This window comes from Rhipicephalus sanguineus, chromosome 11, assembly GCF_013339695.2.
Source record: "Rhipicephalus sanguineus isolate Rsan-2018 chromosome 11, BIME_Rsan_1.4, whole genome shotgun sequence".
Taxonomy (NCBI): Eukaryota; Metazoa; Arthropoda; class Arachnida; order Ixodida; family Ixodidae; genus Rhipicephalus; species Rhipicephalus sanguineus.
In genome coordinates this window covers 42,226,811-42,238,040 of record NC_051186.1, presented here as the reverse complement: position 1 = coordinate 42,238,040, position 11,230 = coordinate 42,226,811, and the positions used below count along the sequence as shown (strand labels likewise).

The 11,230-nt window shown below is 46.8% G+C and overlaps 1 protein-coding gene across 2 annotated transcripts in view; it reads right to left on the bottom strand.

The window, feature by feature from the left end:
• Positions 1-5,359: 5,359 nt before the first annotated feature.
• Positions 5,360-11,230, bottom strand: part of LOC119373230 (ribosomal protein S6 kinase alpha-5) — a 225,243-nt gene continuing 219,372 nt past the window's right edge. For both annotated transcript variants that reach the window (XM_037643240.2, XM_037643241.2), the window contains exon 14: positions 5,360-10,591. In XM_037643240.2, coding sequence (XP_037499168.2) covers positions 9,521-10,591 — 1,071 coding nt within the window. In that variant the 3' untranslated portion in view covers positions 5,360-9,520. The remainder of the gene's footprint in view (positions 10,592-11,230) is intronic.

Here is an 11,230-nt window from a genome sequence, read left to right as displayed (position 1 = left end):
GTGTTATGAGTTTTGCGTTGTAACCAAGTTGTTGAGAATTAAATGTAAACTTCTTTTTCCCTTTTAACTGTGTGTCGTGCGTTGCGTTTTCAATTGTGTCTTATTTTACGGCCCAGCCATCCTGACGCTAACAAAAGGAACGCGAAAGAGCTCGGGGTCTCCGGAATTAATGTTTCCAGGTGGTGTTAACACCTTGACAATGCACACCACCACTCTCGGAGCGTGCCGTCCGAAGGGGTTATTCAGCAGCAAGAGTCCTCTCTTGTTTTTTTTACTTTCTTTCTCCCTATACGCAGTTATTTTCAACCCTTAGAGATACAACTCACGTACGTGTTTCAAAGAGCTGCCAAGCTGCAGACTGCAGCTTTTAGCCCTGAAAACCACTCCAAATATATTTGGAAAAATAAAGAAATAGAAAATAGCTAGCAAGGGGAAGGCGTGCTCGTCATTTATGTAAGCGACCTCTCTTAATTGCGCCCTCGTTGTCCAACGAGACCAAGGGCCAAAGGTATTTGATGCTCTCTGCTTGCAGAACAGGTGCACCGTTTTTTATCTCTCTCTCTGATCGTTGCCAGTGCTTCATGCCTCCTGCGTTATGCCTCATGATGGTTAGCACAAACGCAACACGGACGTAAAGAAGAAAAAATGACGGCACAAGCGCTATCTACCAACTGAATGTTTATTGGAAAAATCACAAATATATATGTCTAAGAAAGAGAACTGCGTGAGCTGCCCTTCTATCGCTTTGATTGATGAGGAAGTGTTTTTCCTGGAAGGGCGTAGTTTTGTTAGCATACACTTTTTTATCTGTCAATTATCTTTGGCGCATGTGCGGGTTTGTTGTTTTTTCTCTTTCTTTTACATATATATTTGTCATTTTTGCAATAATCATTCAGTTGTTAGATAGCGCTTGTGTCGTCATTTTTTCTTCTTTTCGTCCGTGTTGCGTTTGCGCTAACCATCATGAGCATTTTCCAACTCGCCCAATTCGCTACCCTCCTGCATTATGCCTCGTTAGCCGATTCTTCCACAGTTTTACTGAGTTTAAGCTCGTATTCTCCACGGGCACATGCATACCTACATTATGCGGCGAGCCGTCTGATAACATTAGTTTTTTTTTTTTTAAGAGACGATCCTCCCACTACCCCCGACTTCCTGAATAATCCCCCTCTCCGTCGTGAACCCCCATTCCGCGGTTTCACATCGAGCAACGCTCTTGTGCCGAGTGCGCGGCGCAGGAGATGCACGGTCAGGGTCGCAGCGCCCCTACCGCCGACGGGCGGCGAAACATACTGAGAAACTCTCCCATTGCTTTCGCGACGGGTGAGAAGGCCGTAAGAAAGGAAGCGCGCGTGCGGTCTAGCCCGGCCGTGACTTGAGAAGTATGTGTTCTGTCTAGGGGTGTGCGAATATCAAACTTTTCGAATACGAATCGAATACGAATATCCACCTTCGAATATCGAATCGAATATCGAATATCAAAGGAACGATATTTTATTTAACATGTAGCTATTTGAAGAAAAAAAAAACATTAACAGCCTGACTGGCAACACAACATACACTGCTATCTCCAGAACACAATGTTCAGGCTAGCACAATGCACATCACAACACAAGCAATATCACGGGCACAATGATGTAATGACTACATGTTATCATGAAGAAATATGAGTTGCTCCACATGATCAGGCAGCAGGCGCTCCCTTGTAACAGAGACAACCCCCCCCCCCCGCCCCTGCACCTGAAAAGGCACGCTCGCTTGGAACAGAAGTGGCTGGTATAGGGATGTATAGGGCAAAGCTTTGCCAGACTGGGGTATCTGAATGTGCCTACAGTGCAGTCACATGGGTCACTGTCTTTCTTCAGGAGTGGCCCCGCATAGTGAACGAGTGGTAGTGCGGCACGTTACGGCCGCATAATATTGAAAATGTACGGTTACATGATCGCCAACAGCGCTGCACGTCGGAGATGCACCAGCAATAAATCATACGTATTGGGGCGCTCGTCGCAGGCAGATATCGTGCCCCCGTTTACTTACGATGTTTATCGCTCCTCTCGGCAACGTTTTTAGCTATACGAACGCAGGATAAATGTGGAAGACGAGTTATTTTATGCATGATAATCGAATCGCATATTCGATTTTGTCGAATATTCGAATTTATCGAATATTCGAAACTTTTCGAATACACGATTTCCGAATCGAATACGAATATTTCGAATGTAATATTCGACGAATATTCGAAACTTTCGAATATTCGCACACCCCTAGTTCTGTCGTCTCCTCCTCGCTCCCGCAGACCCTGCACAGTGCCATCTGTACGTCTGGATCGGCGTCAAAGTGTCGCCGGTAGGACAGTGTGCGAAGCCCTCCGCCCGGAGCCTCAAAGAGCAGCGTACTGCCGACACTATTATCGTATAGTGGCTCCGCGGGAGATTTCGGCCCTTGTGCTCGCAGTACAGTGCCATCGTGGTCTTCCTCTGTGCATTCGCACTCCACTGGGCGTTTTCCGCTTGGCGTACCAAGGTCCGTATGGCAGTCTTGCGCTCGGCGGCCTCATCCTCAGTGCATGCCAGGAAGCCGTATTTTCGGCGCAGGGTTTGCACACGGGCGCACCATTGTGTGCGGATGCCAACGATATTGATATATCGGAATAGTTTCCGGGCCCACCTATATGTGCTGCCATCTTCCGACAATACGCGCAACCCGCAGACCGCGCTTGAAAGCCTCCGAGATTGAACTCCCAACCCAAAGAATAGTTTTCTTTGATTCTCAGTTTCAGATCTCAAAGGCAATGCTCTTGCGTATTAAAAACGCCATACTTGATGACGCCCACGACGTAATAACCGCCATACTCGAGTTATCACGTTGTCATGGCCTCCGGGACTGACAACCCGGGGTCAGTCTGGAAACGAAAGCAAGGGTTCACTTGTTCAGTAAAACACATAATAAAACGGCTTATTAAAATACAGTGTGTTCCGGAACCGTTCACTTTGGTTGCATAGTAACAGATGTATGAATGCACGAATTCAAGCACCTCTCTGCGTGGGTTGATCAAATATTCACGTCCTCATCCGGTTAACAAAAAACTATCTCAAAGGATATGCTTTTGCTGGAGCCAGAAAAGCTACACAGAGCCCATGGAGGGAGAAAAAAAAATTCATGCAGGAGCCACTTTCCACGCTGGTACAAGCGTAACCCCCTGTCAGTAAGTTTGGTGGCGCCACCCCTTGTCCACATCTGGCAAAAAAGCAGAGCGGAACACATCCTCCGAGATCTGCCGATGCCCCAAATCTCGGAGGCCAGGTCACGGCACGTTGACGTCAGCTAAAACGGGAAGCGCGCGCCAGCTCAGTGTAAACAAATGCACGTGCCGGCGTGATTCCCGTGATGACATCGCGGTTATACAATCTTCGACGGCAATACCGAGCTAGAAGCATGACGTTGCCGTCTATGAGTGGTCTTCATGACACAGGTAAGCTCCGTTTAGGCTCCCGGTAGAATTTCTCCGAAACCCCACCACACGCAGAACTTCGACAAGCCTCATGCAGACGTCAACTTACTGGTCGTGCGGAAAGTGCATGGCCGGATTAAAGAAAACTACCGATACGAACTCTGAAAGTCAAACGTTGTTTGCATTTAATAACAAAGTGGCTTTTTGGGCTAGTTGGTTAAATGCATAAAAAAGTATCACAGCGCTAGCAGACAAGGACGAGAAAGACTTAATTAGCGCTCATCTCGTTGTGTCTTTCTCGTCCAAGCCTGCTACTATTATGATACCTTCTGATTGTCTACGTACCTGAAATGAAGTGGCGGGAATTAACCCACGTCATACCTGTCGGGGTCTGTCCTGTTTTGTGCCGCCTCTGGTTACGCGTGTGAGCCATTCGCGCCGGCGCCGTTCCGAGAGCTTCATCATGTCTGACTCGATGAGGCGCGCCTTCGGTATCTCGAAGAGGCTGCAGTTGCCTTGCTTCGTCAGCAACCTCATTGCTTTGCTTCGGGTATGACAGTTAGAGCTACAGTACACCACCAGATAACACCTATGCACCACGCATCGTGCCCGCACTAGAGTGGACCTACCAGCACCGTTCGCGGCTGTCGTGACGCAAAAAAATATGGCAGACTACCCAGAATGCATTACGCCGCCGCCTCCTCTCGAGGAAAAAAAATGCTCAACTTCGAATTCGAAACTATCCGTGCGCAAGCCTCACACGCCTCACACGAGCTCACCGTCTTCGCAATCGAGTGTTCCACAAGCGTTTGTGGCAAACTTTTCACGTAGAACTTACTGTGACGGTATTCAAGCTGGAAATTAAATAATTTTAATTACTTTTTTGAATTCACGCAGCGAGCATGGCTTTGTTTTGTGATTGGCATGGTCCGGGCAGTACCAATTTTTACCACCGCACACATGCCACTGGTGGACCTTGGAAATCACAGAAACTAAACTTAGAGTGGGCGAGAGAATTCCTTCAACATCATAATTATTTGCTGGCAGTAATTTTTTAGCAATATTCAATTAACTAAGTGGGGAAATAACTCTTCTTAGTGAGATAATTTTACAGGTAATTCGCTTCTGGCACAATTGGTAGCCATGCCATTACATGCAGCTACCAATTTGCACAGAACTTTGCAAAAAAATTATGTTGTTCAGTAGATGGACCAATATGTATGATTGATTGTTATGTGTGCAAGCTCTGTCATCATAGGACTTGCTGCAGCTGAGTCTTCTTCCATAGCGCAAAATATATTGCATGTTTGGCTACGTGTTGTAGAAAGGCAACTGTTTAAATTACTATCTGAGCAGATGTACAGACAAGTATGGAGGACGGTGCACATCGCAATGCGCATTGTAGTGCTTGAACGTGTGATCCATGCTTTACACACATACAGCTTTTAGGCAGGAGTGGCTACAAGATGGCCCATGATTTTGTGGAGGCATATTTTGTCAAAAAGAGAGGTCCAAAGTGTTGTCAGCAACACTTTCATTTTCTTATATTTCATGGAGATTAACCCGTCACAGGCCAGTTATGGCTTTTCATACCTGATGATGTCGCAACATGAGCCCCATGTGTTTCATGTGTTGCATAAGTTGTATCTCTGTTCTGCTTCTTGAAACATTACACAAGTTAGCAGTACATGCTTCCTCTGTGTTGTACATGTGTGTACGTTCATTTTTGTCGTGACTATTTCATGCTCACAGACTCTGTTTAGCAGACTACCACACCAAACTAGCCCAACAAGATGTCCTTTTGAACTGCACGAATTCTGCATTCATCCAAGCATTCCAGTGACTGGGTGCGCATTTCCTATTCTCCTTTTTGAGAGGAGCCAGACCGTGACACAAGAGGCAGGCAAATAACTGATAAAACACATTTATTTTGCAACCCAACATTAATATGTCACTGCACGTCACTTTCTCGAAACATACTGGAAGCACATGAAGAGAAAAAACATGGTGAGGCAAGCGACACGGTGCCGCATTCATCACAAGAACAGGGCGTTGATGCACCGTCGAGGCAATTCAAAACGATGCTACGTCACCACATGACCCACGCATCGATATTTGCACTGCACCATGGCTAAATCGTCTAGACGAACTCTGAACAATAATAGCGGTAATAAAAAGCCAGTGCAATGACTATTTACATGCTTTCGCACAGTTGTGCTGCTTGTCAGCTATGTTTTTAACAATATACAACACAGTTCATCAATATATTACAAACTTGCACTCACGCATCTTCCAAGGAATGGTCAACAAACATAATGCTAATAGCTTTTTACTGTACATGTTTAAACAACTGCCAGGGAAGAAAAATACATCGGGGGCATAGAGATTCTATGGAGGTGTACGTCGGTATGAGCATCTTGTTTGCGCAAGTTAGAAGAAATAACTCTGATTAGTTTGCAAAAATAACCATGCTTACGGGAGGTATGAGGTGGAACACAGACACGCACGGTTCGATCGACCTTATAATATTTTATGCCTGGGACAAGCTATCACAAAGGTTTACATTAATGGACTAGTTAACACAGCAGTGAGCGTACATCTTTTGCAACCTTGTCGAAGAAAACACCCACTCCGTTTTTTCTCCTAAAGTGGTGTGCCAGAAAGGAACTGGCTACTCGACATTGTCTAGGCGCAATCACCGTCGCGAGAGGAGTCTCCTCGAGGGCACACCGTCGGATGAAAACTCGTCGAGCATAAAAAGTACACGCGCCATTTTGTGACTAGCTGTCTTTCTAAGGAAAAACTGTTTGTTCTCGTTCGTTAAGGCAAGGTGGGGGCCTCTACTGGCTTCTACTATAAATTTTTTAAAGACTTGTGCCCGTTGTTACTAAGACAGATGATTTACAATCATATGCACAGATGCCGGCAGCAACGCCCTAGGTAAAGGTGCCTACGGATGCACCTCTGCAAATGGGTAATCACAAGGCTCTCACCAAAACAGGCATTACTTCACCGTACAGTCCAGAGCCTAGCTCAAAGGCAATCGTGACGACCTTCGCTGCAGTAGAAAAATATTTTCTGTTTCCCCCATGAAACTCACCAGGCTCTGCTCGCAGGCTCCAGCCTTTGAGTCACCGTCTCAATCTCACTGATTTGTCTTTTTCTCTCCGTGCCTACCCTGCTAGAAAGGTTTCCGCATGCACAATTTCACGATTCTGCAAGTTGTTCGTATCATTCGTACGGATGCGACACAAACTGTCTACTGATACCGCATGAATGATGTGGAAGAATGTACGGAAATTGTCAGAATGCGCTTATAGATTTTCTTTTTTTTTTTCCTGCAGGGATGTCAGCGCATTGTATGGAAAGGATTGCCCTTAGATGATGCGAGTGTCAATGGCAATTTGATAATGATTTCCTAAAAGGCAGCTTCGACTCCGTAGTTGGCACACAGGTGTACGGGAGTGTTTTGTCGTGAACACTGTTGGCAAGTCGTCAGAGCACCTCTTGATTCGACAAATATATAAATAAAAATAAGTGCGACCATGCTCGAGCTTGTTGTTATCACACACTTTCCTTTCTTCAACAAGAAACACGGCTCTCATTCCACAAATCAATGCTGCGTTCACGAAATGGGTACGTCGAGACCCTCAGGAGAGAAAGATCTGTCTCTCTCGGTAACAGTACCTTTCAATGCTGTTAACAGGATTGCCACCTTCGTAGTTTTTATCCTCTCAATGCAAAATGTATCTCTCGTGCAACCTCACAACTAGTGTTAACTTGCGGATCTTCCCTTCAGCGCTTTTGGATTAATATTTGAAAAGCTGCACCATGAGAACATCCACAAGTTCGAAAGAGACTCTCGAAAAAGGACAAACGCTCCACTAAGCTGGACAAAAAGTGCAATCACAGAGTTTCACTCTCTACTGTTGTCAGTTCCAATGCACGTCATTTACATGCTTTCATGTGTGGCTACAGACCCGCTCTGCACTCAATAAAGAGTATTGTTCTTTTTTTTTTAGAGTGTATAAAATTTATCACAACTTTACTGTATTTTTTTTAATGTGAAGGGCCTTAAAAACAGCCTAAAAACATATTCAGTGCAGAAACCTATACGCTTTACGTTAGCGTCCACTATCAGACTTCTGAAAGCTCGGGTTTTCCCTTTTATTTTTCTTTTTTTCTTGCGAAAGAGTGGTGGAAACTGCCAGGCGAGGCAACTGTCAAGTAACCATGCAGAAGTCGCAAGTGGCGTGTCTAAGACGCCGAAAGTTTAGTGAACGGCGATTTCCAGAGTCTCAACTTATTTCCGAGAATGTCGGCTTCGTCGTCGGCTACGGCAACGACTGTCCGCCAATCTGTGAGTGGTGTGACAGATTGGCACGCAAAGACAAGAAAAGGCCACTCCGTGGTAACTTGCGCGGCTGATGTAAATATTTCAAGGCCTATCTCTTGTATTTAAAAATACCTTCTCAGCTTTGTAACTAGGCATCGATGCGGCGTGCGCGCAAATCCAACAAGAAAACAAAACCAGCAAAGAAGTCGGCAAAAGCGCGCAGCCTTCACTCTAGCTTTACAACAGTGCGAGAAACAACACCAAGATGTGGCATCACAGAAACACCCTGCCACACTGTGTTTGATGGGACAAATGGCAAATTGTCACAGATATTAAGCACCGCGAAAGTTATCCCAGAAACCACTACAGCCAATGTAAAGGCATAAATCATTTCCGTAAAGTGATTTCGTCAAGCATTCTGAAAGGCGATTACTAAAATCTGTAAAGGCAGTTACTAAGATCAACCTTGAGAAAACTTTAAAATGCAATACACTGTCACATAATGTCAAGAAAGGCAAATAAGCGGTTCACAGAAAACCTAATGACAGCTTTTAACATAAAGTTGAGCAGTCGCTATTGCTTTTTAAAAAATGTGACGAGGTGCGGCTAACTCGGAAGCTCCTCTGCCTGTCAGATTAGGACAAGTATAGTATATATTCTTTTTTTACAGACACAATGGCAAGATTCGCATCTCAACAATCACAACTCACTCATTAACTGTACAGGAATGGTGGTCAGACTCAACATGTGGTTAACAAGCGAAAAATGGCAAGTGATGACAATGTTGTTGCGCGTCGGCACTCATAAACCATGCAAGATGCGGGGTGGTTTCACAGAAACCCGCAGATAACAGTTGCAACCAATGCTCAGCCATAATCTTGAGTAATAAACTGCCCCTACGAAGAACATGAAAAAAAAAAAAAAAAAAAAACCTGCTGTAACGATAAATAGATGTACACGAGATTGGCTGTAATGAAAAGCTCTACGTCACTCGTTCCCACGCTTTACAGAGTGCTGCTATCTTTTGATCACCTTCCCCTAATCAACAGCATCTCGTAAGTACTCAAATGTACTTCACTTGTACGTAACTAGTGCCGGCTTTTTTCCGTTCTTCAACAAGTAGTGTTAGTTGCCAGCCTAACGAACTCAGTTGCACGCAGTAGTCTTTCACATGATCGCAGCACTCTGTTTGTCAAGAAAGACGTGGATCCAAACTTGAACGTGACGACACGGATTCACTCGGCACATCAGTTGACGTCAGTAGCATCACAAGCAGACAAGAGTCTGTCCAATGTTCGTCACGATCCGCAATTCAACAACAACCATACCGGTCACAGTTCGTCGAGCTTATTTGCAACTTCTGCAGTCTATTCGTTCCAGCGATTCCCCGTTACTTTTCTTGCAGCTTGCCCGCACTTTTTTTGATGCATTCTAGCAGCCACCCGATGTGTGCTACTGCCATTGCACACACAGACACACAAAAAAAAAACACCTTCATTAAAAGCACTTTGAAACACAAATCAACAACACTGTTCCCATCTTCAAAGAGAACACATTCAATGCCTTTGCTATAAATAGTTTTGTCTTTTGTGTTCCCATTTGATTAAAATGTGATTGTGATGAGCTGAATTTACAGTGAAGAGATGAACACCGTTACACGCTACATGCCTTTGCCACCAAAGCTGCGAGCATGAGAACGACGCTTAAAATGCGGCTACGTTTCTAGCCTCGTGCTACCGCTGCTTCCTGCCAGGCGCCGACTTCACTGGGGACCGCGTCTTTGACTTCTTGGTGTTTGGTTCGCTTCCGTCATCGGAAAGACTGGCTTGAACCGCGTTGCACTCTTCCGGTGTGGGCCGCTTTCTCCTAGACCGTGTGATGGGTCCTTCCGGATCGAGCAGCGGTTGTTGTTCTACGCTTGCCGCGCTCGCGGTTCGACTGTCGTCGGACGCTTCCGCCGTCTCTGGTATCGTCGGTAGCGAGGAGGCGGTGGCTTTTGCTTCCTTTCCTTGAGATTTTTCCGGCACGTCCGCGGTCACCACAAGGGCTGGCAACGTTGGAGTCTCCGGCTTGCCAGTCCTCGCCTGCGGAACAGTCAGGCCGGTGATGGCGAGGTCCCCGGTCATGGTCTCAATGTCGTCCGTGGTTCCGGACCCCCTGGGACATTCCGCCATGTCGGGAAGCGTGGAGAGGTACGCCGCGACCTTGGTCTCCGGGTACGTGAAGACACTGTCTACGCTTCGGGTCGAGTCATCACGCGCCGGCACAAAGCCCATTGAACGTGTTGACGCTGCTGTCGCAGAGTTGAGCGATGCCGCCGAGTGGGCCGATGACGTGGAGGTCAGGGAGCTTCCGCTGCTTGTTGAGACGGATGAATCGCTCCGCACATCCGCGGAGTTGCGTTTCAGCCTCCGTCGCTGGGCCAGAGGCGCGGCGGAGACGTCGAGCAGGCGGAAGCCACTGCGCGTGGCGAGGTGGAACGCGCCAAATGTGGCTCGCACGGCCGACTCCGTAGCGCGCGGTGAGGACGACGAGCTGAGGACGTCCGGTGTCATGAGCGGAGCGGACCAGACGCTGCCCCGAGCGTGCACCCAGGGGTGTGCGCGGAGCTCGTTCATGGTCAGCCGGTGCGAAGTCTCGACAGTGAGCAGACCACGGATGACGTCCTTGGCCTGATCCGAGACGGGTTCCCACTGGGGGCCGTTGAAGCTGAACTCGCCTTCGCGGATCCGCTGCATCAGTGCGGCCGCGCTGACATTGCGGCTCGGCGTCTGGAAGGGCGCCCGTCCGGACAGCATGGTATACTGCACATGAGCAACAAAAGAAAAAACAAAACAAAAATAACGGTTAGTGATTGCCTCAGCTAATATTACAGGAAAAGATTGAAGGAAGGAAATGTTGGGAGGTTGATATCTGGGCCCGCGCGAATATTCCAGGGAATATTAGTGTTCAAATTCGCTCCAACACGAATTTGAAATTTCTGAAATTTTGTGGTTTGGAGCCGCCATGCCATAGAGTGTGGAGCCACGATATGCCATGAAACAACCGGTTCAGGGTAAATGCGAACTGCCTGTGAAACCACACTTTGACAAGGCTAAATGTCATAGTAGCTGCAACAGCATGGCGAGTTGGGCTAGCTGGTTAACTCTCGTCGTGAACTTTTAATTTGAAACGCACCGGAGATGTGGACTCAAGATACCAGAGACTTCTCTCAGCAGAGATAGGTGTGCTGGCTGGGCCGATCGTTTTAATTGTATGCAAAGGATTGAGCTCGGACTAAGCTTTCTTCACTCTTTAGCGCTTTGCAAATCTTATGAGTGTCAAAGAAGCACTTCAGTGAACTTCATGCAAGTACCAGAAGCAACTGCAAAGGCTGCACAATGTCGCTAGGTTTAGAATGTGGTCTATGATGCCAAGCGCTAAAAAAACCCTAGAAGGTACCG